This window comes from Chrysemys picta, chromosome 13 (assembly GCF_011386835.1).
Source record: "Chrysemys picta bellii isolate R12L10 chromosome 13, ASM1138683v2, whole genome shotgun sequence".
In the NCBI taxonomy this organism is placed as follows: domain Eukaryota; kingdom Metazoa; phylum Chordata; order Testudines; family Emydidae; genus Chrysemys; species Chrysemys picta.
The window spans coordinates 6,098,702-6,123,664 of NC_088803.1; the positions used below are offsets into that span (position 1 = coordinate 6,098,702).

Sequence of the window (24,963 nt, forward strand, 5' to 3'; positions counted from 1 at the left end):
CAGAGACTAGGAGAAAGGAGGGAGTTAAGAACAAAAACAGGGAGTGGAGACTGCAAGTCTCCATATGTCCAAACAAACCGTTCCTAGTACATTTGGTACAAGAATACGGCCCCCCCCTTTATCTCATTCTTTGAAGCCCAAGCAAGCATGTCCTCATGTTTCACAGAGAGACAGGAATGGCCCAGCAACTACAGTTAGCCGAACTTTGGCTAAGCTGGCCAAACAACCTGTTCTATACTCCATTTTCCTTGGACCTAACAAAACCATTCTCCTTGAGGGGGGGCAGGAGGGGAGAGCCCACCCCCAGGGAGGGAGGAGAAACCATTCCCTTGCTGCGGGGGGCTTCTTCTGTGGAGGAGGGTGTCACAGAGTCCCCGGGCGATGCTCTGGAACTGCTCCCCACAAAGCCAGTCAGGACTTTGGGGAGCCTCCTCTCCCTCGGAGCAGACCATCTTCAGGGCCAGAAGCTCACCACGGCTTCACCTCCTGGGTCTCTCCTGGGAGCATTCAGCAGATGCCCCTCCGTGCGCTTCCCACAGCGAGTCCGCCGCGGCGGGGTCCTGGGGAAGCCAAAGGGTTCTGCACCCCCCACTTCGCAGTCAGACGTGACTCTCAGCCAGCGTAAAACAGAGGTTTATTAGATGACAGGAACATGGTCTAAAACAGAGCTTGTAGGTACAGCGGCGAACGGGACCCCTCGACCGGGTCCATTATGGGGTTCAGAGAGCCAGACACCCACGTCTGCCCTCACTCCTAGTCCCCAGGTAGCTCCAACTCTCAAACCCCCTCCAGCCCCTCCTTCTCCCGGCTTTATCTCTTTCCTGGGCCAGGAGGTCACCTGATCCCTTTGTTCACCTTTAGCTATTTCCTTGCAGGGGGGGAAGGGGCCCTGGCCATTTGTTGCCAGGGAGACAGAGTGTCAGTGATTTGTGCACACTGGTCTTTCCCCACCACCTAGAGCCTTAAGAACTGCATAGGGGAAACTGAGGCACCCACACAGTATTCAGAGGAAACATTAAGAACAGTCCCACTTCGTCACAGAGGGGTCAGGAGGGGACACACCAAGTCACTGAAGTGGGGGCGTCAGGGTGGAATGGCCCATTCCTAGGGATAGGGGGACTTGACACCCCATGTCGTGGGGCAGGGGCCCTCCATGGGGGTGGTGACATCCCCAGTCCTGCAACCCAGCCTGAGGCCCCCCCTTGGACCCCAGTTTGGGGGGTCTGAGCCCACTCACTGCAGCAGGGAGGCGGGGGCCAGGGCGCTGACATAGTCCATGGTGTTAGCGTGGTTGTGGGGGTCCTTGTCCTGGGGGTCAGGGTGTCTGTCCGGCGTTAGGCTCCCCCGTCCCTTGGTCCGTCCGCTACCAGCCAGCCTGGACTCTGGACTCCACAGCTCAGAGGCGGGGAGTGGGGAGGGTGACACACAGCCCGGGGGGGGGAAGAGGGGGAGGCAAACTCCAAGGTCCGCCAGGGCAGGGCGGGGAGAGAGGTGGGTACCAGAGCAGGAAGAGGGGCCACGGGTACCAGTGATGTGTTAGACCCCACAGCTCCCCCTTGTGCTGTAGGGGGAGAAACTGAGGCACAGCTGGGGATGGAACATGAGAGTCCTGGCTCCCAGACCCCACCTTTAACCACTAGACCCCACTCCCCTCCCAGATCTAGGGATACAAACCCAGGCGTCCTGGCTCCCAGACCTCACACCCCCTGCCTCTCTAACCACTAGACCCCACTCCCCTCCCAGATCTAGGGATACAAACCCAGGCGTCCTGGCTCCCAGCCCCCACCCCCTGCTCTCTGGAGTGGAAGCAGGTGGCTCTATCCCCCAGGGCCGGGACAGGCTGGGTGCGCCCCACGCGCTGCGCCCCACATCCTTCATTGAGCCGCAGAAGGAACCAGATCAAACTGTGAAGACACTTTTATTGGTGGCCCCCCAGGCCGGCTCCGAGGGGCAGCTGGCGGTGTAGCCGGTACCGGTTAGTCTGCTGCCGGACCATCGTTGCATCGCCGGGCTCCTTCCTCAGTTACAAGGGGCCCCGGGAGTGTGACCAGCCCCTTGCTCCCCCAGGAAAGGTGTGTGTGTGGGGGGCTAACAACCCAATTTGTGCCCTTTGGTGGATGAAGAGACCCCAACAGTTCAGACGTTCTCCCACCCAACCTCTAGACCCCACTCCCCGAGCTAGGAATAGAACCCAGGAGTCCTGGCCCCTCCCCCACCCTGCTTTAACCACTAGACTCCACTCTCCAAGTCGGGGATAGAACCCAGGAGTCCTGGCTCCCAGCCGCTGTAACCCCTAGGCCCCTTGCGGCCGGTGGGGGTGCAGAAGGAAGGTTGCTGGAGAGCGACCCCCAGTGGCAGAGGTTGGGGCTGGGGGGTGCCGTGGTCACAGGTCACAGGTGTCCGACAGCCCCTGGCCCTGGCGGAAGGTGGAGCAGGAGAACGTGACTTGCGCGTACGTTGGATCGATGTCCTGGAAGGGTGCAGAAAAGATGGATCTGTCATAGCAGCCAGGAGGCGCTGTGGGGTGGGGTTGAGGCAGGGCTGGGGGGCTGGGCAGGGGGCACCATGGGTAGGGAGTGGGGCAGAGGGTGCTGTGGGGCAGGGAGCGGGGTAGCGCACTGGGCAGAGGGTGCTGTGGGACAGGGAGTGGGACAGGGTGGGAGGCTGAGCAGGGAGTGCTGTGGAGTGGGGGTGGGGACTGGTTAGGGGGCATCGTGGGGCAGGGAGAGAGGTAGGGGTTGGGGGCTGGTCAGGGAACACCATGGGGCAGGGAGAGGGGCAGGGCAGGGATTGCTGTGGGGTGGGGCCTGGGCAGGGGTGCTGTGGGGTGGGGAGTGGTTTGGGTGTGGGGAGCTGGGCAGGGGGGTGCTGTGGGGCAGGGTCTGGGCAGGGGGTACCATGTGGTGGGGAGCAGGTTGGGTGTGGGGCACTGAGCAGGGGTGTGCCATGGGGCAGGGGGTGCTGTGGGACAGAGAGCAGGGCTGAGGAGAGGGGTGCTGGAGAGGGGCTGGGCAAGGGGTGCCATGGGACAGGGAGTGGGGGGCTGGGGAGAGGGGTTCCAGGGGGTGGGCCAGGGGGACTTACCGGGAATTCAAACTCAGCCCCGGAGTCTGCGTCGTCTTCCTTATTCTGGCTCTTAGGGGGTGCTGCCCCCCCGGCTGCTCGCCCAGGCCTGGGCCCCTCTGCGGGGAGCTTGGGGAGCAGCCCCCAGTCCTGGGACGCTGCCTGGGGCCAGCCCCCCTCGGTCATCTGCTGGAGACCTAACCACGGGAGGGGTCAGAGTGAGCTCCCCCCTGCCCACCCCTATATTGGCCCCTTGGCCCCATCTCTGCCCCACGGCTTGGCCCCTTGGCCCTGTCTCTCCCCCCTCCCCGTATCGGTCCCTTGGCCCAGCTGACTTGGCCCCCACCTTACCCTGGGGTCTTCCTATGGATGTGACACCATGTTCCCCCCTCCGGGTGCAGTTCTCACATTTCACCACTAGGTGGTAACATGGTAACCCACTGAAGCCAGGGTGCCGCAGTAAGAAATCCCTCTCTTAAAGGGGAGGCCAGCGGTGCTGGGACGGGCACTCAAAGCCCTGGCATCAGGCCTGGAGGTGTGTGGGGGCTGCCCTCAGTGGGGGTGGGACAATACTCACACATATTGACCCCAGAGATGTCAGTCGACCTGCGAAGGCAGAAGGGAGGGTCAGTGGTGGGGCGGGAGGCTGCTGGGGGCCCCTGTCCTTTATGGGGGTGGGGAACAGGTCAGCCCATACAACCCCTAATGCCCCACACTGCTGCAAAGGATTCTGGGTCGCCACTTTCTCTTTTCTCCTCCTTTCCTACTGGTTCATCCTCTTTGTCCTCCTCCGTCTCCTTCATTCTCTCTCTTTCCTCCCTCCCCCTTTTCCTCCTCTCCTCCTTTTTCTCTCTTTATTCCCTTTCCTCCATCGATTTCTCCTGTCTTCGCCCCATTCCCTTCGCTCGCTCCCTTCGGTCACACTCCAGTTCCCTCCTTCGTTCTCTTTTCCTTACCCTCCCTCCGATTCCCCCCAAACCTTCCTCCTGTCCTGTGCACTATTTGATCTCTCTTCTGCCCCAGCCTGGTCTCCCTGCCCCCCATCTTCCCCTGAGATCCACCCTGGTCTTCGCCCTTCCAAACAATCCCTGCTCCCCCGGTGTCCCCACTGAGATCAGCCCCTGGGTGTATGTAGCCATCTAATGCCCCACCTGGGCCCCAGCTGCCCTTATCATTCACAGTGTCCCAGCCACAGAAATCCCCCCTTTATTTTCTACAGGCCACGTTCCCCCCATAGATTGACCCCCCCCGACCACCTGGATCCACGGACCGGAGCCCCTATCACTTGAGCTCAATGCCCAGCCCCCATCCAGGCTGTGTGACCCGCTATGTGCTGGTGTTGCCCCTAGAGGGTGTGAGCGAGCCAGGCTGGGGGGAGGGGGTGACCCTAGAGCCAGTCCCCTGGGGGGTGGGGCCATGGAGACCAGACCCCGCCCCCTTACATACCGTCTCGCTATCTGCGACCGGCGCAGCTCCCGGCTCTTCCAGTAGGACCTGGAAGGGAATTGTGGGAGTAGGGGGGGTCAATATGGGGCTCGGCCTGGTGAGGGAAGTGGGGGGGCACTGCTGGGATTAGCTGGGCCTAGGGGATGGTGGCTGCAATTCCCAATTTGACCACAAAGGGGCTGCGAGGTGCAGGAGGAGAGAATGGGGGGAATCAGAGAATTTTGCCCTACTGGTATGGGGGAGGGGGGCAGGTCGGGAGCCAGGACTCCTGGGTTCTATCCCCAGGGGATCGAGGGACCTGTTGGAACAGATTTGCCCTTCCAGGGACAAATGGCTCCCGACCCCACGGAGAGGCCTGAGGACCCAGAGGAACTTACGTGGAGAGCCGGCGGGTAGCTGGGGAAGGAAGGGAAAAAGGTTGAATTAAAGTGAGATTCCACAGAGTCTCTCGTCCCCGTCTCTCCCCAGCTGTGGTGCCCCCTAAGGGGGAGCACTCTGCCATCCTGGACGCCTGGGTCCCTTCCCTCCTCCCAGTTTCTCCACCCCCAGATCTGGGAGCTGAACGGCTCCCCCAGGGGTGAGGCGACTGTGCTGCTTCTTGGATGCCTGGGTCCCATCCCCCATCCTGCCCCCCACCCGAAGTTGGCTGGGTCTCAGCCCCATATTTGTATTCCCTCCCCCTCAAAGCCAAATCACTCACAATCCTTTGTATCAGGAGTCTGCTGTGCCAAGTTACCCACAGTCCTTTGCACCAGAGTCCTGTGGTACCCAGCTACCCATGATCCCTTGCATGGCGGTCCTGCTCTAGCCAGTTACCCACAGTCCTTTGCAACTAGCTCTTGCTATCCCATGTCACCCCTTGTGGGAGCTGAGAGCGCTGAAGGCACCCCCTAGGTGTGAACACTCCTGTCCCGCATGCCTGGGTCCCATCCCCCACAGGCACTGAGAGCTGCGGTGCCCCCTAGGGGTGAATGCCCTGTGCTGCCGTCCCGGACGCCTGGGTCCCATCCCCATCCTACGCCTCACGCACCTGCCGTCTTCTTCCTGCAGAGGCAGATAAGCAGCAGCAGCAGCGCCAGAGCCGTGGCAGCCCCACCGCACCCAGCCACCAGGGGGACGGGCAGAGACCAGGCTGGTAAAAGGAGGGGATGAGTTAACAGCCAGGAACAAGGGGGGGGGGCAGCGTCTGGGGACCCACTAACTGCGCCAGACCCCATCCAGGGCAGGGCACAATCTGGGACCTCCCCGTTAAGGAGGGATGTTTTGCCTGCCAGATGCTCTTGGTACTGCCCATGATGAAATGCTGCCAGCTGGTGTCAGGCTCAGGTACTGCACCCTCGGGGCCATGTGTTGTTCTCGCCCCCCCCCCGAACATGTGCTGTGTCTTGGCTCCAGGGTCTCCCCCGGGGTAGCAGGTGTTGGGGTGCTGGGGTTATTGCGGGGTGCGATTACAGGCTCACCTGTCACGGTGACGTTCACAGCCTGGCTCCTGGGGGATGGGATCCACCTGCCGCTCATGTTCACCTCGTACCCGCAGCTGAATTGCCCGGTGTTGCTGGGACTGGCTCGCAGTATGCTGAGTACAGAGTTCATAAAGCTGGTGCCGGGCTCCATGGTGCTGATCTCAGACCCTGTGTCCCCAGAGGTGATCTCAGCTCCATCCTTGTAGAAGTGACACCTCCTCTCACTGGTGTCCCCGGGGGCCGTGCAGGTGATGAGCAGGGGGAGCCCTTCGCTCACCACTCCGGACGGGGGATCCACACTCAGCTGTGGCTGGGGAGGGGGATCTGTGGGGAGCAGGACAGGGCAGAGGTCAACAGAGAAACCACAGTGCTGAGTGTGGGGAAGGGGCGGCAATACTGTATAATGGGCACTAGGGGCAGCAGAGGGTGGGGGTGGTGAAGGGGCAGCTATACTGTATAATGGGCTGTGATGAAGTGGGGTATTTTTTTGTTTTTTCCTTGTTTTCCAATGGTTTGCATGTGGAGGGGGTGGGACTCAGTGTCCCTGGGTGTTACTGGTTTAACGAGGTGAGGGGAGAGGGAGTTTGTGGTTACAGAGGACCAGAGAGGGAACTTGGGACCCCAGCCAATGGCCTGGAGGAAGGACACCCCAGTGACTGGTGACCTGATGACCCGGAGACCCAGCTCAGGAGTCGCAGCCGGTTCTGGCCAGTGGGAGGACAAAGGGCTGCAAAGAGAGGACCCCGGTGACCTGACCAGCCGGTTCCAGCCAGAGGGGCCAGAGGACAGAAATGGGGAGAGGAGGCCGAGGTGACCCTGTTTTACCTGGACAGAAGACAATGGACAGAGGTGGGGCCTGGGGCCGGTGACATCAGATGCCCAGCTGGGAAGCAGGGGGCTCTGGGCTGGAGAGGGGGAGCAGGCAGAGCCCGCCTGAATGCAGGGAGACTGGGATGTGCCGGGCTGAAGGAGGCCAGGCCTGAGGCCCGGAGAGTTTCCTGTGCTGTGTTCAACGCTCAATAAACCCTCCTGTTTTACGCTGGCTGAGAGTCGCTCCGGTCTAGAGAACAGGGCGGGGGCGGGGGGGGGCATCAACCCCTTCACGGGGTGGAGACCCCGGGGGTCCAGAACGAGTGGACTCCCTGAGGGGGCCCACGGCGAGAGACAGACATGCTAAGGCTCAGAGAGGTGCGGCTCCAGAAGGTGGAGGGGCCTGACCCCGAGAGAGAGTGGACCCCCGAGAAGGGCTGTCTCACTGGACGGGGCCCGCCCCACGGACTGCATGGGGCCAAGAGTGGGCACGATCTGTGAGTCCGTGACATGGGCACTAGGGACAGGAGAGGGTGGTGGTGGGGAAGGGGCGGCTGTACTGTATAATGGGCACTAAGGCAGCAGGGGGCGGGGGAGGGCTGTCTATAATGTAGAACGGGGGCTGTGGGTGTCCGTACCAGTCACGCTCAGTGGCACCGTCTCGCTGGGGGGTGAGCGGAGGTGGCGTCCGTGGAGCTCTGTGCTGTACCCACACTGGTAGGTCCCGCTGTCGCTGTGGGTGACGTTCAGAGGGAACCGGGGCTCCGGCGGTTCTGGACGTGCCTCCCTGTCTCTCAGCACCCAGTGGGCCCGGGGGACGTAGGGCTTAGCGGGGACGACGCACTCGGCCGTCACCGTCTCGCCCGTCACGTAGAGCGGGTGGGGCGGGATGAGCAGCAGGGATGGGGCGGCCAGCGCCGGGAACACGGAGATGGAGACGGGGTCGCTGGCATAGGAGGGCACTTCCCTCCCCTGGATCAGCTCCATGTAGGTGCAGGCGAAGGACCGGGTGGTGTTTCTGGTGTTTGCTTGAAGATCCGTCTGCCAAGATGAAGCGTTTCCTGGCGGGGATCCTAGGGGTGTCCTGTTCTGGTAAAACCCGTACTGCACCGGGGAGGCACCGGGGGGAGCCGAGCAGTTAATCTCCACTTTGTCTCCAGCCACATAGGCCGGATAGTCCGGAGACAGGGACACCAAGGGCTTCGCAGGGGGATCTGGGGAGAGAAACGTGTCTCAATCTCGGCCTCCTGCCTCAGGGGGTCTCTGAGCAGCCCCGGGGGGAGCTGAGGACAGCAGGTCTTTGCCCCCCTAGCTCCTGCCGGAGGCCGGTCCAGGGTAGGGTTACCATTCGTCCGGATTTTCCCGGATATGTCCGGGTTTTTGGGTTAAAAATAGCGTCGGGGGGAATTTGTAAATAGCTACAAATGTCCGGGATCTCCCCCCATGCAGAGTGCGGCAGGGCTGCAGGAAATTCAGCCGCTCGCATGGGGCTCCGGCAGCCAGAGCCCTTCCCCCACCGCTTCAGATCAGCTGCCGGAGTCCAGCCCGGCCAATGTAGAGCTACTCCCCTCCCGTCCCTCCCTGCAGTCTCAGATCGCCGGCCAGCCGGGCCCTTCGCATCGGCCTCGGCAGCTCCTCCTCCTCCTCCCCTGCTCCCCCTCCCCTGCTGCCCAGCGCCCCGCTCCGGCAGCACTGTGCGGGGGCAGGGACCGGGTTGTGTGTTGCGCTGGGGAGCGCAGCCACGGGTCGGGCTCCGCGCGGCAGGGTAAGGGGGCCAGGGAGCTGGAGAAGGGGCAGGGGGTTCCTGGAGGGGGCAGTCAAGGGACAGAGAGTGGGGGGGATTGGATGGGTCAGGGGTTCTGGGGGGTTGTCGGGGCGGGGGTGTGGAGAGGGGTCGAGGCAGGCAGGGAGCAGAGGGGATTGGATGGGTCGGGAGTTCTGGGGGTCCTGTCAGGGGGCGGGGAGCGGTTGGATAGGGCATGGGAGTCCCGGGGGTCTGTCTGGGGGCAGGGGCGTGAATATGGGGTGGGGGTGTGGATAAGGGTCGGGGCAGTCAGGGGACAGTTAAAGTCCTAGGGGGGCAGTTAGGGTGAGGGGTTCTCAGGAGGGGGCAGTCAGGGGACAAGAAGCAGGGAGGCTTAGATAGGGGGTGAGGTCCTAGGGGGCAGTTAGTGGCAGGGGTCCCAGGAGGGGGCAGTCAGGGGACAAGGAGCAGGGGGGCAGTTGGGGATTCTGAGGGGGGCAGTCAGGGGGTGGGAAGTGGGAGGGAGTGGATGGGGCAGGGCTAGAGCGGGGCTTCCCCCCCCCCAGTGTCCTCTTTTTTTGATTGTGGAAATATTGTAACCCTAGTAACCCCCAGCCTCTCTGGGGTTCAGTGTGTAGGGGTGCAGGGGGATGAGGTGCAGGGACGCAGTGGCACAGGGTGACAGGTGCAGGGATGCTGGGGGATGGGGTGCCGGGGTGCAGGGGTGACTGGAGTTGGGGTATGGGGTGCAGGGGGATGGGGTGTAGGGGAGATGGGGGACAGGGTGTAGGGGTGCAGGGGGATGGGGTGCAGGGACGCAGGGGGCACAGGGTGACAGGTGCAGGGATGCTGGGGGATGGGGTGCTGGGGTTCAGGGGTGACTGGATTTGGGGTGTGGGGGCACAGAGGGATGGGGTGCAGGGGAGATGGGGGATAGGGTGCAGGGGTATGGGATATGGGGCACAGGGGGACGACGTGCAGCAGAGCCAGGGGACAGGGTGCAGGGACACAGGTGTGCAGGGGCCATGGGGTGCAGGGGTGACTGGAGTTGGGGTGTGGGGGCACAGGGGGATGGGGTGCAGGGCAGATGGGGGACAGGGTGCAGGGGTATGGGATATGGGGCACAGGGGGACGATGTGCAGCGGAGCCAGGGGACAGGGTGCAGGGACACAGGTGTGCAGGGGCCATGGGGTGCAGGGTGACAGGAGTTGGGGTGTGGGGGATAGGGGGATGGAGTGCAGAGGGACGGGGTGCAGGGGCATAGGATGTGGTGTCAGACCAGACTGAATTCACCTGTCACAGACATGGAGACAGGCTGGCTCTCCCTGGATGGCACCTCTCGCCCGGCGCGCAGTATCCAGTACACACAGACGTACAGCCCGGCCGTCCCCGTCTCAGTCCTGAGCTCCAGCCGGGCGCCCCCAGTCGGCTCAGGGACCCCGTCAGCGATCAGCCCCCTTCGTTGCCTGTAGAATCTGTACCTGACCACCCCGTCGCCCCGGGGAGCCAAGCACCTGAGGGTCACCTGCTCCCCTGTGCCGTACACGGGGTGCGGGGGAGCCAGAGTGAGCCGAGGGGCAGGGGGCGGCTCTGGAGTAGATGGAGAGAATGGGGCAGGGGAGAGGGAAAGAGACAGCTCAGATGAGACCCCCCAGCTCATTCACCAGTGAGCCCGGAGACGGGTCCTGCCCCCCAATGAGTCTGTGCCCCCAACCCCCCCATTTACCCCCTGCAGCCCAGATCCCCGGGGGGGCCAGCACCAGAGCTGGTGTCATGGGGCAGCACCCGGTTAGATCGCCAGTGAGAGCCCCCCCTCACAAGGCAGCCCTCGTCCCCCCAGCCGTGCCAGGCCACATGCAGAGCTGGGTGCGCCCCTATGATCAGCACCACCTGCCATGGGTCAGGCTGTGAGAGCCGGTGGATTCAGACCCCAGGGTCGAGCCCCACTGCCCGGCCCCCACCCGTGGGCACCACATTACACCAGCGCCCCTGCTCTCTGGCTCTGGGTCCGTCACAGAGCAGCTGGGGGAGGCTGGGGAGTGCTGGGGTCAGAGGGGGAGGTGTGGAGGTCTCATGGCACTCTGGGGGAGCTGCGATGTCACGGCCAGGGTGGTCTGAGGGGTGGGAGGGGGAGACTGCAGCTGGCCTGGGGATCAGGGCTATGGCAGCAGGGCGAGGCCTGCATTCAGACTGGACTAGGATCCCTTGTTGGGACCGGATCCCCTTCCCCCAGGCGTCCCATCGGTCCTGCTCCAGCCGGGGTTCCTCCTCCGGGGACGGGGCTGCCCAGGATCGCGCCCGGCTTCCAGCTGAGCTCTGCCCAGCGCCTTCTCCACGGGCATTAAACCCGCCCTCTCCCCAGGAGACCTGCGCCAGCCCAGGGTGACGTCGGCCTTTCTCCTGGCCGCGGCCCCGCTTCCTCCTGCATCGACCGACACCCCCAGGTCTCTCTCCTCCTCCCTCATTCCCAGCACATGGGCCCCGGCTCAGAGCAGCAATTCTTGTGGTTAGTCCCCACGGGCAGGACCTCGGGCTTGGGGGTGAAATTTCCCCTGTTTCTATCACTCCCCACTTGTGACGGGCGTCCAGAGTTTTGTTCCCACATAGGAGGAGGGTGGGGGTGGACTAAGCACAAAGGTCCCCTGCTGAGGTCTCAGGGCTCCGCCACACTCATCCCGGGAAAGGAGCAGTGGAGAGGTCCTCCAAGGGGCCTAGAGTGGTTGCGAGGAAGGAACCAATCAGAGGGGCTCCAGGGACGGCCAAGCAGGGCCAGGGGGGCCGTATAAAAGGAGCGGCAGGAGAGAGCAGCAGGTAGTTGCTGCTGGGAGCGGGAGAAGAGAGGGCTGCTGACTGGGTGGGAGAGCAGCAGGACCGAGGAGTTTGCTGGCAGGGACCGGGGGAGCAATGAAGGAGCCAGGGTTGCCGGGTGTCTGGTTTTTGGCCGGAAAGCCCGGTTGAAAAGGGACCCCGGCACTGCCGACCAGGCTCTTAAAAGTCCGGTTGGTGGCGCAGTGGAGGCCCGGGGCTAAGGCAGGCTCCCTACCTGCCCTGGTTCTGCGCGGCTCCTGGAAGCGTCTGCCAGGTCCTTGTGGCCCCAGGGACATGGGCAGCCAGGGAGGATCCACGCGACCACTGCCCCAAATGCTGGCTCTGCAGCTCCCATTGGCCGGGAACCACGACCAATGGGAGCTGTGGGGGTGGTGCCTGTGGGCGTGCGGCATCGCGTGGAGCCTCCCTGGCCGCCCATATGCCTAGGGGCTGCAGGGACCTGGTGGCCACTAACTGGGAGCTGCGATAAGCGTTGCCAGGATCCCAAACCCTGTACCTCACCCCAAACCCCAGCCCTGATCCCCCTCCTGCACCCCAAACCCCTCATCCCTGGCCCCACCCCAGAGCCCACACCCCCAGCCAGAGTCCTCACCCCCTCCCGCACCCCAACCCCCTGCCCCAGCCCTCAGTGTCCTCCTGCACCCCAAACCCCTCATCCCTGGCCCTATCCCAGAGCCCCCATCCCCAGCCAGAGTCCTCACCCCCCTCCTGCACCCCAAGCCCCTGCCCCAGCCCTGATCCCCCTCCTGCACCCCAAACCCCTCATCCCTGGCCCCACCCCAGAGCCCACACCCCAAGCCAGAGTCCTCACCCCCCCGGACCCTAACCCCCACCCCAGCCTGGTGAAAGTGAGTGAGGGTGGGGGAGAGCAAGTGACAGAGGGAGGGAGGGAGGGAAAGGAGCTCCTGGCTGCCTGCGGACTGAGTGGGGAATGAGCCTGGAAGGGCTGCAGGAAGACACTATCTCCAGGGAGGAAGTCCTGGGGATACAGCCCCATAGCAGGGATGGGTCTACTTAAAGACTGAGCCCAGGGAGGGCTAGAGAGACACCACCAGAGGGGTCCTGAGACAGTCCCTGGTGGATGGTGTACCCCGGAAGGGGTCTGTTCTGGTGCAGACCGTGTGCGTGACTCGGCCAGAGAGCTGAATCACTGAAAAAACCTCCTGAGAACCACCGACCGGGGTTACCAGAACTGAAAGGGCCCAGACACACCCAACCACAGCGGGGGCTCGTGAGAGATGGGTGCCCACCCTTTTACAGTGGGGTAGAAGGAGAAGAAAGGGCTGTGGCTCGGTGGAGGGGTGTCTCTGGTGCTACAGCCCCACCACTGATTTTGGGGATGAGCCGCAGCCTGCTGGAAGGACGGATGGAGAGCTCATGAGGGGCAACCCTGCAGCCCCTGGGTACCACCCGCTCTCCCCGATGGCACCCAGCGGGAGAGCCTCACCCGTCACACGTATGATGATGGGCTGGCTGAGCCCCGAGGGGAGCTCTCGTCCGGACCACCTGCTCCAGTACTGGCAGGTGTATGGTCCTTCATCACCCACCGCAGCCAGGATCTCCAGCCGAGGTCCCCCCCGGGGCGATGGCAGCTCCACAGAGCTCTGCTCCGGCCGTCGCTTGTAGAATCTGTAGCCTGTCACTTCCTGGGCCCCGGGAGCCGAGCAGCTGAAGTTGAGCCATTCCCCTGAGAGATACATGGCGTGCGGGGGGTCCAGCGAGAGCGTGGGGGCCTGCGGGGGGGCTGGAAGAGAGGTCGAAGGGGGACGAGTTCAGGGTGGAACCAAGGTGCAGGATTTTAGGGGCGGGGATTGACCGAGGGGTGCGGGGGCTTCTCCATCCCTGGCCATATTTCAATCCAGCCAGGTGGGTTTCTGAGGGGATCTGCTCTAGTCCCCCAGAGACTAGATTGGGGACCTCCCTGTGCAGATTGGGGGGGGGGGTTCTGGCTTTTGATCTGTGACTCCTGGCCCAGAGCTCCTACCCCAGCCTGTGAAATGCCCCACAGGGTGGCACAGGCCCCAGAGACCCCAATGGGGACAACATCCCCCAACCCAGCTCAGTTTCGGATCACTGGGGCTTCCCAGGGGGCTGTATGGGGGTCAATATCCCCCCCAGGAGCTGTAGGAACTGGCATCCTGCTGGAGAGGGGATCTCCCCATAATGCATGTCCCAGGAGTTGGAGGGGGCACGTGGAGCTCACCTGTGACCTTGATGGAGACGGGGCGGCTGTCTGGGGACTGGATCTTCCGCCCGGATGGGCGTATCCAGTACACACAGGTGTACGACCTGGAGTCCTCCGGCCCTGTGATGTTCAGGGCGTGGGCATTGCTGCTCCTGGATGTGATCCTCCATCCCCCGTTCCTGGAGAACTGGAATCCGGCAGCCACTGGTGTCCCCCGTGGAGGGGAACATGTGAGCGTGACAGACTCCCCGGGGAGGTACACGAGGTGTGGGGGGCTCAGGGAGAGGGATGGAGCTTCTGGGGGGTCTGAAAGAGAGAGGAACAATCCCTCACCCTCAGTGTCCACCACAGAGCTCTCAGCGCTGTACCCGGGAGATCGGGGCATTGTCCTGTTGTCACGGAGTATTGGGGGACTCAGGGCCCTGCACCCCCGGCTTCCTGCGATTCACCATGACTCTCAGCCAGCCAGTAAAGCAGAAGGTTTATTTGGATGACAGGAATACAGTCCAAGACAGGTCTTGCAGGCACAGACAACAGGGCCCCCCTCAGTTAGGTCCAGCTTGGGGTCCCAGGGCATCCCAGCCCACCCCCCTTTGGGGGGGTCAGAGCCATCTCTGCCTCCCAGCCATCTCTCCAGCCCGCTTCCAGCACCCTGCCTTCAGCGACCCCTCCCACAGCCTTTGTTCAGTTTCCCGGGCCAAGGTGTCACCTGGCCTCCAACCCCTCCCTGGGTTCTCATGTTACACGCTCAGGTATGCGCCTTCGGGCAGACTCCCATCCCCCGATGCAGACCATCCTAGCCATACTCCCCTGTCAGCACTCACACACCCCAGCAAGAACAGTCCCAGTTCGTCACACCTGATTCCATGGGGGGGACGTGATGCAGCCAAGTGTGGAGCAGATCCCAGGTGTGCCAAGCCCCAGCCTGGGGCTCTAACCACTAGGCAGCACTCCCGCTAGGACAGGGAGCACAAAGAGGGTCCAGCAGAGAAAGTGGCTCCTGCTGGGGTGTGTGTGTGTGTGTTCAGCACTGCAGGGGGCTGGACCGCCTGCTGGCCTGGGGCGAGGGGGATGACTTTCCATGCATGTGGGGGGCAGAGGGAACCAGGCGGATGGGTGGGGTTGGGGGTGAGTTTGCAGGAAATGGGGGGATCCAGGGCTAGGGAGGTGGGGAGAGACCCCAGGGGAGAGGATACCCCCCATATCCCATTGCATCCCCCCAGGGAAAGAGGCCTCACCTTGCACTGATAGGGACACTGGCCGGCTTCTCTCTGACAGGATATGTCGCCCGGATCGCGGGATCCAGTACGCACAGGTATACACCCCGACTTTCCCCATCTCGGCCACGATCTCCAGCCCAGCGCCCCCAGCCGGGGCAGGGACCTCGTCATGGATCAGCCTCTCCTGTTCCCCGTAGAACGTGTATCCCTGCAGCCTGTCGCTCCCTGGAGCCGAGCACCTGAGGGTCACACGCTCCCCTGGGAGATAGAGCGGGTGTGGGGGGTGCAGGGAGAGCGTGGGGGCCACCGGGGGGGCTGGGATAGGGAGCGAGGAGATCACAGGGGGAGGGGGAATGAGGGAGAGTTTAGAGTGAGAAATACCTCACTGAACAGCCAATGCCCCCCCCCCCACTGGGGGAGCTGCCCTCTCCCACAGTGAGTCTGGCCCCTCACCCCTGTGTCTCCAAGCAACCATCCCATAACCCCCTTCACACCCTCCCCCCATGCACCCCCGACACCAGCACTCAGTCGCTGCACTTGGGGGGCAGCATCCCACTGGGCTCTGAGCACCAGCCATGCTGGGGGGCAGCAGGATGCAGCACTGGGGGGCTGGCGGAGAGCAATAGCTGGTGGGAGCTGAATGTTGCTCAGAAGTGACTTGTGGGGGAGACCTCAGAACCTGGGCATCATTGGGGCAGGCTGTGGGGCCCAGGCTGTGGGGCCCAGATCTAAGACTCGCATGAGGTACCTGCTAGAACAATCACTGGACCCCACCATGATCCAGATCAGCCTTTCTGAGCCATGTGTGGCCCCCTCTCTTCCCTCCCCTTGGATCGGCCCCACCAGCCCATCTCCCCTGGGCGAGGTAACAAACAGCCCTTTTTATACCCGGCCAGAGGGCACTCACCCTGCACGGTTATATAGACCTTGTTACTCTCGGTGGATGGGATCTCCTGCCCAGACTCCTTTCTCCAGTACTGGCAGGTGTAGGGCCCCTGATTCCCCATCTCTGGCCTGAGCTCCAGCCAGGCTGCCCCGCTGGGAGATGGGAGCTCCTCTGGGGTCTGGTCCCCTCTTCCCCTGTAGAATCTGTATCTCGTCACTGCCTCGCCCCTGGGGGCTGAGCAGCTGAGGTTAACACGCTCCCCCTGGTAATACACAGGGTCCGGGGAGCCCAGAGAGAGTGTGGGGGGCGGCAGGGGGCCTGGAACAGAGGCAGAGGGGGAGACAGCTGCGGGAGGGAAAAAGGGGCTGGTGAGATCCTGAAAACAGTGATAAAAACTAGCCACATTTCCCTGCCCGCTGCTCTCCCCCAGCCTATGAAACAGCACACGGGAGGTAACCCACAGAACAGATCATCCCTCACCACCTCGACATATCCCGCTACATCTGGGGGATGCAGTACCTCCTGCTGCCACTGGGGGGACCCTGGTGGGGCTGGGGGCTGGAGAGCTGCCTGCTGTCAGTGGGGCCTGGAGCGGAAGGGAGGGTATTGGTGGGTTTTGGGGGGTCTCTGTCATCTGGAGCCCCCCCATTTATCTAGGGGCACCAGGTGGTGCTTGTGGGCATGAGATACCCCAGCAGAGACCTCCCAGCACCCTTGCCCCACATGCCAGGAGAATGGGGCATCACCGGTCACTGTGATGGATACAGGGCGGCTCTCGGGGGATGGGCTCTCTTGGCCGTCCTGCTCTACCCAGTACTAACAGGTGTAGGTGCCGGCGTGCTCCAGGCCGAGCCGGGGGATCTGGTAGCTGCAGGAGGCCTGGGGGGCGGCCCCTAGAGCGCACATGGATGTTATACCATGGAAGAACCAGAATCCAGCCGCCCGGTCTGCAGGGGGGCCGAGCACGTCAGGGTGACAGAGGATCCAGCGCGGTACCGGGGACAGAGTTGGCTGTAAGGTTTCCTCAGGCCACAGAGGAGTCTGGAGTCTGTGGGTGGGTGCGGGGGGTGGGATGTGGGGTTAGATCTATGGGCACAGAGGGGATGTGGGCGGAGCTTAGATCCAAGGCAGACACCCCAAGCCGAGCTGGCAGGGTCACCCCGGATCTCCACCCAGCGTCCGAGCTCTCCGCCCTGACCCCCGACCCTGCTCCCAGGGGATCCTTCCTCCCGGATGGGCCTTGAACTCACGGCCTGCGGGTGGTGCCAGGTCCAATGGTGACAGCCTGGCACCCACTTAGTGCCACAGCCCACAGCCTGCAGTCCTGGCACGGTTCCCCAGGACGAGGGTCCCAGCTGTTCACTGGTTGGGGGCTGGAGAGACCCTCAGGGTCTGTCTGTCTGCCCAGCATGGCCAGGAGAGAGTCTGCTCATCCCGGGCCCTGGCTCTGCTGGGAGGGCCCCAGCCCCCCTCCCCACTTTCCACCCCCACCCCACCCCATGTCCTGGGAGTCCCAGAGAAGGAGCCGACTCAGGGGCTGTGGTCAGAACAGACAGCTCAAGAGAGACACGAGAAATGGGGGAAAGGGCAAGAGATGGCACCTCCCAGTCAGCCAGTTCCCCCCATGGGGTCATATTGAAGCTGGTGTCCCCTAAAGGGGAAAGGCCCCGTTCCCCCCCCCCCCCCCCCCCCAAGCCAGCCAGTCCCCCCTTCCAACAACGACACCCACAGACCCCCGTGCACAGACCAGGGGATGAACTGGGTCCCTCGGTCCCCCTCGGACGACACCAGCCGGGGGAGGATCTGCAGCCAGGCTGTAAGAGAGGAGACAAGAGTGGGGTGAGAGCTCTGGGGTGGGACGGGTGATGGGGGGCAGGAGCGAGGGGTGTGGGGCAAATGACTCTGGATACTGGATTTACAGTCCATCCCACTGTGTTATGGGGAGGAGGGGAAAGAAAGAAAGAAAGATTGATTCAGTGAATGGGGCGGGGGCTGGACACGGACGATGGTCAGTGGATGGGGCCGGGGCTGGCTGTCAGGACACTTGGGCTCTGGTCCCACTAGAGCTGGGCCTGGGAATGTTTCAGGTTCGACAGCCTGTCAGTGGGTTGCAGGCCGGGCTCCTGGCAGGCTGCAGGGGATCCCGGTCTCCTAGGCCAGGCCTTCCCGCTCCCTGCCGGGGAACCAGCTGGCCCTGGAGCCTGGGAGCTCTGGGGGAAGAGCCTGGCCCATGGCAGGGCCCCCAGACCTGCTGGGTGAAACTGACACGATTCTTATCCGTTTCACTGTGTGTATGCACAGGGGCGGGGGAGCCCTGATCCATGTCTGTGCAGAGCTCGGCACAAGGGGGGCCCTGATCTCGGCCGGGGTCTGGGCAGCGCCTGGCCTGATGGGGCCTGTTGCTCTAGGAAAGTCCCCATCAAACAACACACTTACGATCTGTGCTGCAGCTCCCTGCACAGCAGCGCACACAGTGCTGCAGGGCAATGGGGAAACTGAGGCTGGGTCTCACCCAGTGGAGAATAACCAATGGCAGAACTAGAGCCCGAAGGGGGCGCCAACCCCCACGAGCTTGAGAAAGGGGCTGCTGCCTTTGGGGAGCAGGGAAAAGCCCCAGGTAAGGGGACCCAGGCGGGTATGAGAGTCTGCCTGTATGGAACTGAACATGCTGAAAACAGTGAAACTCTGAGGAACCCAGGCGTCCGAGGTGCAGAGAGCTGATGGAGGGAGAGAGGGAATGAGACAGGGGCCGAAGGAGGATGGCAGAGGTGAAGGAGGGAATGAGGCAGGGAGATGCAAGACGGGGGGCAGAGGGTGACTCGGAGGGAAAGAACAGACACAGAGGGAATCAAACAGGGGCTGAAGGAGGGGAGCAGAGAGTGTTACCTAGCAGCTCTGTGTTCTGGGGGAACCGGGGCGCAGTACCCAGCCTGTCTGACTCACGAAAGACCGCCCCCCCGCCTCTGCTTGAACCAAATCTGCATCAGAAGAAAGACTGACAACAAGCAATGGAAAGGCCGTGTTAGACACACCTAAACCCCTGGCATAAGGGTGACAGGATTAAGGAAACTCCCCTGGCCCCTGCCTTGGAGATGGGACAAGGAGGCATCTCCATTAGCTACAGAATGGAGACCAGAGATTCCAAGGCAAGAACCGCAGGGAGCTCTGGGACCAGTAGGGTGACCAGATGTCCCGATTTTATAGGGACAGTCCCGATTTTTGGTTTTTTTTCTTATATAGGCTCCTATTACCCCCCCACCCCCGTCCCAATTTTTCACACTTGCTCTCTGGTCACCCTAGGGACCAGCAAAGCAGGGAAGCAGTGCATGATGGGGGATCTCTGCTCCAGATGCTAATGAACTCGGTGCACACACCCAGCCCAGTAGTTATCAGACAAAATAGTGAAGCTCCCTAACTGCATTGTGAAGTTATGCAGTTAGGCGGGGGGGCGGTCTTTCGTGAGTCAGACAGGCTGGGTACTGCGCCCCGGTTCCCCCAGAACACAGAGCTGCTAGGTAACACTCCAAGGAGCACTGCCCACAGCCAGGAATGATCAGTTCCCATGTCTAGGCTGAACAAAACTACTTTGGTATCTCCCTTGTTTACACATAAACAAATCTAGTGTCTCCCTTGAACTATGGTTGTTTCCCTACAAAACCCCTTCCCACGCTCAAGTAAGTGCTCTGATGCCTGGATCCAAAACCTGCATCAGTTCCATTGGGACTTCATCTTCCCCTGACGGATCGTGCTGGGGGCTCTGCCTGTCTCCAGCACTCCGGACCCCCAGCTACTATCATCATCTGGGATCCCCGATTGATTCAAGCTTCATGGAGTGGTGAGAACCCAGCTCTCTCTCTCTCTAGGTAAAGCCTTCTGACCCTCACTCTGTGACCAGTTATCGTTTTCTAAACCTGACTTTTATAATCAAGTTTAAGTTCGATTTAATATTATCACTGTTTTATTTGTCTGGCTCCCCTATGGTTATTACCTGGCAATAAACAATTCTCATGATTAAGCTGGTGGCTTCTCTCTCCTTCTGTCTCTCCCTCCCCCTCGTGGGTGGGTTTTTTTGGTTTCCTCATTCGCTCTGTAGCAACGCTCCTCGTACCTACGCTAAAGATCCCGGCAGCGCCCAAAACTCCTGTGGGGTTTGCTCACCAAGTGGGTTACTGCCAGAACAACTGTAACGTGAGTGGGGATAGGGACGTGCTGAACCTCGGACGTGTGAGGGTGGCAGCTTGGAAATGCTGCTCGACCCAGTCTGCTGAATCCAGGGGGATATGAGGGGTCAGCTTGGGAGTGCTGATTAACCCGGTCCACTCAGACGCTCTGTTAGTGTGTGTGTGTTTGTGTGTGTGTGTGTGTGTGTTTGTCTGATTCTGGGGCTGGAAGAGCCCAGCCCTGGGGAACCTGGGTCCTGCAGGATCGCTCCATTGGGAGGGGACTTGCAGCAGGGAGAAGTGGAGCTCTGTATGAGAACACGTGACACAAGCAGCATATTAATAGAAGTACAGACCCCCCCAGAAGAGTAACCCTAATAAATGAGCATACCCCAAAGTAACGGGCAAAGCTGGTAACAAAAGGGACTAGGAGAGAAAGAACAGACACAGAGGGGATGAGACAGAGGCTGAAGCAGGGGGGCAGAGGGTGACGCAGAGAGAAAGAACCGACACAGAGGGAATGACACAGGACAGAGGAGGTGTGCAGAGGTCGCGTGGGATTTATTTATTGTTTCGCAGACACAATCCGGTCCAGCCAAGCCACAGCGTCTTATCAGCCATGCTCAAGACATGAAGACCTGCAGGAAACGGAGTCATTTCACAGCCCTCACCCGACCTGTGGGCTGGTTTGGGGGATGGAAACTGAGCGGAAGGAAGAGGGAGACAAGAGTGAACGGGCCGGGGTGGGGGGAGGGTGAGGAGTGTGAGCAAGAGATGGGGAGAGAGAATGAAAGTGGGTGACAGAGGAAAAAGACAAAAAGCAAAATGTAAAGTGAAAAAAAGAGCAGAGAGTGAATCAGGCAGGGGCTGAAGGAGGGGCTCAGAGGGGAAGGGAGAAGGAGGCAGGGGCTGAAGGGGGAATGAGGCAGGGGCTGAAGGAGGGGGACAGAGGGGAAGGGGGAATGAGGCAGGGGCAGAAGGAGGGGGGCAGAGGGGAAGGGGGAATGAGGCAGGGGCTGAAGGGGGGCAGAGGGGAAGGGGAGACTGAGGCAGGGGCTGAAGGACAGGGGCAGAGGGGAAGGGGGGACTGAGGCAGGGGCTGAAGGAGGGGGGGCAGAAGGGAAGGGGGACCAAGGCAGGGGCAGAAGGAGGAGGGCAGAGGGGAAGGGGGACCAAGGCAGGGGCAGAAGGACAGGGGCAACGTGGAAGGGGGAATGAGGCAGGGGCAGAAGGAGGAGGGCAGAGGGGAAGGGGGAATGAGGCAGGGGCTGAAGGACAGGGGCAGAGGGGAAGGGGGGACTGAGGCAGGGGCTGAAGGAGGAGGGCAGAGGGGAAGGGGGGACTGAGGCAGGGGCTGAAGGAGGAGGGCAGAGGGGAAGGGGGAATGAGGCAGGGGCTGAAGGAGGAGGGCAGAGGGGAAGGGGGAATGAGGCAGGGGCTGAAGGAGGGGGCAGAGGGGAAGGGGGGACTGAGGCAGGGGTGGAAGGAGGGGGGGAGAGGGGAAGAGGGAATGAGGCAGGGGTGGAAGGAGGGGGACAGAGGGGAAGGGGGAATGAGGCAGGGGCTGAAGGACAGGGGCAGAGGGGAAGGGGGGACTGAGGCAGGGGCTGAAGGAGGGGGGGAGAGGGGAAGGGGGAATGAGGCAGGGGCTGAAGGACAGGGGCAGAGGGGAAGGGGGGACTGAGGCAGGGGCCGAAGGAGGGGGGCAGAGGGGAAGGGGGGACCAAGGCAGGGGCAGAAGGACAGGGGCAGCGGGGAAGGGGGAATGAGGCAGGGGTGGAAGGAGGGGGGCAGAGGGGAAGGGGGGACTGAGGCAGGAGCTGAAGGAGGGGGGCAGAGGGGAAGGGGGAATGAGGCAGGGGCAGAAGGAGGAGGGCAGAGGGGAAGGGGGAATGAGGCAGGGGCTGAAGGACAGGGGCAGAGGGGAAGGGGGACTGAGGCAGGGGCTGAAGGAGGAGGGCAGAGGGGAAGGGGGGACTGAGGCAGGGGCTGAAGGAGGAGGGCAGAGGGGAAGGGGGAATGAGGCAGGGGCTGAAGGAGGAGGGCAGAGGGGAAGGGGGAATGAGGGCAGGGGCTGAAGGAGGGGGCAGAGGGGAAGGGGGGACTGAGGCAGGGGTGGAAGGAGGGGGGGAGAGGGGAAGAGGGAATGAGGCAGGGGTGGAAGGAGGGGGACAGAGGGGAAGGGGGAATGAGGCAGGGGCTGAAGGACAGGGGCAGAGGGGAAGGGGGGACTGAGGCAGGGGCTGAAGGAGGGGGGGAGAGGGGAAGGGGGAATGAGGCAGGGGCTGAAGGACAGGGGCAGAGGGGAAGGGGGGACTGAGGAAGGGGCCGAAGGAGGGGGGCAGAGGGGAAGGGGGGACCAAGGCAGGGGCAGAAGGACAGGGGCAGCGGGGAAGGGGGAATGAGGCAGGGGTGGAAGGAGGGGGGCAGAGGGGAAGGGGGGACTGAGGCAGGAGCTGAAGGAGGGGGGCAGAGGGGAAGGGGGAATGAGGCAGGGGCTAAAGGAGGGGACAGAGGGGAAGGGGGGACTGAGGCAGGGGCTGAAGGACAGGGGCAGAGGGGAAGGGGGGACTGAGGCAGGGGCCGAAGGAGGGGGGGAGAGGGGAAGGGGGAATGGGGCAGGGGCTGAAGGAGGGGGGGAGAGGGGAAGAGGGAATGAGGCAGGGGTGGAAGGAGGGGGGGGAGAGGGGAAGAGGGAATGAGGCAGGGGTGGAAGGAGGGGGACAGAGGGGAAGGGGGAATGAGGCAGGGGTGGAAGGAGGGGGGCAGAGGGGAAGAGGGAAAGAGGCAGGGGCTGAAGGAGGGGGGGAGAGGGGAAGAGGGAATGAGGCAGGGGTGGAAGGAGGGGGGCAGAGGGGAAGAGGGAAAGAGGCAGGTACCAAGGGAGAACGGCAGAAGGGAACCAAGGCTGAAGCCGGGTTGGGGGGGGAGGAGGGGTGTCACTCACCCAGCACAGGGAGAAGGCCAGTTAGCTCCATACTGGGTTGAAGTAGCCGAGGCTGGGAGCTGCATCCCCTGCGCCCGGCTCAGCCTCTCTGCTGACAGCAGCCAGGGCCCTGGGGCCGCTCTCGGTGCAGCGAGAGGAAGTGCTGTCCGAGGGACACAGCCACCCCCGCCCCAGCACCGAGGCATCAAGCGCTACGGACTCAGAGCCAGGCCGACCACGGCCCAGCCTCGGGGCTCCCAGCATGCCTTGCAGCTACCAGCCGCTGTGCACTGCCCACACTGACAGCTCCAGCCACACATAACGCCGCACAGGACGTCCCGCCTTGGGCTGGGATGCAGCCAGCTCTGGGGTGGGGAACAGCTGCAGAGCGACGCTGCCTAGAGCCCCCTCATTCTGGGGTAACAGACAGCGTCCCCTGGTGCCACGCTGCGGCACTGAAGTGAGCACTGACTCCAAGGGGACAGTGCCCCCCTAGTGAGGCCCCTGCCCCACTCCCCGCAGCGCTGGGCAGGGTCTCAGTCCAGCTCCACTCCCCAGTTCCTGCAGCATTTACAGGAGCTGCTTTTGGGGCCCGGGGGCTGGGCTGTGGCCGGTGCAGTGCCCGTCCTGGGGACGCGCCGAGGCCGGGCCGAGGGGAAGTGGCTGTTACTGGAGCAGAGACCCAGACGCAGCTGAGCTGAGACCCGACCTCAAGCCACAGAGTTCAGCTGAGCCGGCTGCAGCCTCTGGGCGCCTGGTGCTGGGGAGACCTGGTGCTAGTCACCCCTGTACTGTCCCCCCCAGCCCCAAATAGCAGTTCCTGGAAACACTGCAAGAAGTGGGGAGCAGGGCTGGACTGAGACCCTGCCCTGTGCTTTGGGGGAGGGGCTGAGAGGGCTCAGCAGAGGGCGCTGTCCTGCAGGGAGTGGGGAAGGGGGCTCACAAGGGGGCACTGTCCCCTTGGAGTCAGTGCTGCCCTCTGTGCCTGTGCATGGCACTAGGGGGTGCTGCCTGTTACCCCAGAATGAGGGGACCCTAGGCAGTATTGCTCTGTGGCTGTTCCCCAGCTACCCCACCCCAGAACTGGCTGCATTTCTGGGACACAAGATGTAACAGGATGTGACACTCCCCGCCCCAAAGCCCTCGCTACTCACACTGGAGCTGTCAGTGTGGGCAGTGCAGAGCGGCTGGTAGCTGCAAGGCATGCTGGGAGCCCCGAGGCTCAGCCTGGCTCTGAGCCTGTAGCTCTTCATGCCTCGGTGCTGGGGCAGGGCGGTGGCTGCGTCCCTCGGACAGCTCTTCCTCCCGCTGCACGGAGAGTGGCCCCGGGGCCCCGGCTGCTGTCAGCAGAGAGGCAGGGCCGGGCATGGGGGATGCAGCTCCCAGCCTTGCCCAGTTCAACCCAGTATGGAGCTAACTGACGTTCTCCTTGTACTGGGTGAGTGACACCCCCAACCCGGCTTCAGCTCCTGCCTCGGTCCCCCCTTCCCCTCTGCCCCCCTCCTTCGGCCCCTGCCTCGTTCATTCTCTGCTCTTTCTCTCACACTACAATTTGTTCCTGTCTTTTTCCTCTGTCTCCCACGTTCATTCTCTCTCTCCATCTCTTGCGGCCACTCACACCCTCTCCCTTCCCCACACCCTGGTCCGTTCACTCTTATCTCCCTCTTCCGTCTGTTCTCTTTCCGTCCCCCAAACCAGGACACACGTGGGTGAGGGCTGCAAAATGAGTGTTGTGCAGGGAGCTGCAGCACGGAGCCTAATTTCTGGCTGTCAGGAACTGAAACTTCCTTGATTAAATCACTTCCACATCCTTCAGTTGCAGCACACTGCTTGCACAGATTACCATGAGGGTTCCTTTCCCTAGCAGCTTCTCTAAGCACCAATTCACCCCGCACAGAAATTCTGCCCTTACCCTCTTCACCTAGGGCTTGCTCTAAAGGAACACTTCCCTGAGCAACGACAGACTCTGTCTGGGTCTTACTTACATCCAGGACCACCTTTGGCCCATCAGGCTGATTCCCACGCAATCCCCTTTCAGGCAAACTGCTAGATTTCATAGTTAAAAGGTCGGAAGCATTTTCCTTCCCTTTGCCACACACAAGCTCAGGAATCTTTTCCTTCTTGCTACAAGTTGTCAAACTGTCAGTAGGTAACACAACCAAATCACCTTTCTGCTCTCCTTGTGCCCTGGCTAGGATATCACCCTGATCAGACACAGTTGCCGCACCCTT

At 62.4% G+C, this 24,963-nt stretch overlaps 1 protein-coding gene across 1 annotated transcript; it reads right to left on the bottom strand.

Annotated features, from left to right (window-relative positions):
• Positions 1–1,902: 1,902 nt before the first annotated feature.
• On the bottom strand, positions 1,903–22,982 carry LOC112060484 (Fc receptor-like protein 5). The gene is made up of 15 exons (XM_065565369.1): positions 22,754–22,982; positions 17,394–17,460; positions 15,668–15,991; positions 14,779–15,075; positions 13,559–13,846; positions 12,803–13,099; positions 9,820–10,116; positions 7,421–7,996; positions 5,970–6,296; positions 5,540–5,641; positions 4,887–4,905; positions 4,510–4,557; positions 3,641–3,669; positions 3,085–3,260; positions 1,903–2,470 (listed from the first exon to the last, which is right to left on the bottom strand). Exons 3-15 carry the CDS (start codon positions 15,765–15,767, stop codon positions 2,384–2,386), a joined length of 2,643 nt encoding a protein of 880 aa, XP_065421441.1. The 5' UTR covers positions 15,768–15,991; positions 17,394–17,460; positions 22,754–22,982; the 3' UTR covers positions 1,903–2,383.
• Between the last annotated feature and the right edge of the window lie 1,981 nt (positions 22,983–24,963).

Coding starts and splice junctions, on each gene's coding strand:
- LOC112060484 (XM_065565369.1), bottom strand. CDS start 15,767: ATGGGGAATCAGGGGCCCTACACCTGCCAGTACTGGAGAAAGGAGTCT. Junction 13,847..14,778: donor AGTGTCCCTATCAGTGCAAG/GTGAGGCCTCTT, acceptor TCTCTCTTTCAG/ACCCCCCAGAAGCTCCATCC. Junction 6,297..7,420: donor GGTGCCACTGAGCGTGACTG/GTACGGACACCC, acceptor TGCTCCCCACAG/ATCCCCCTCCCCAGCCACAG.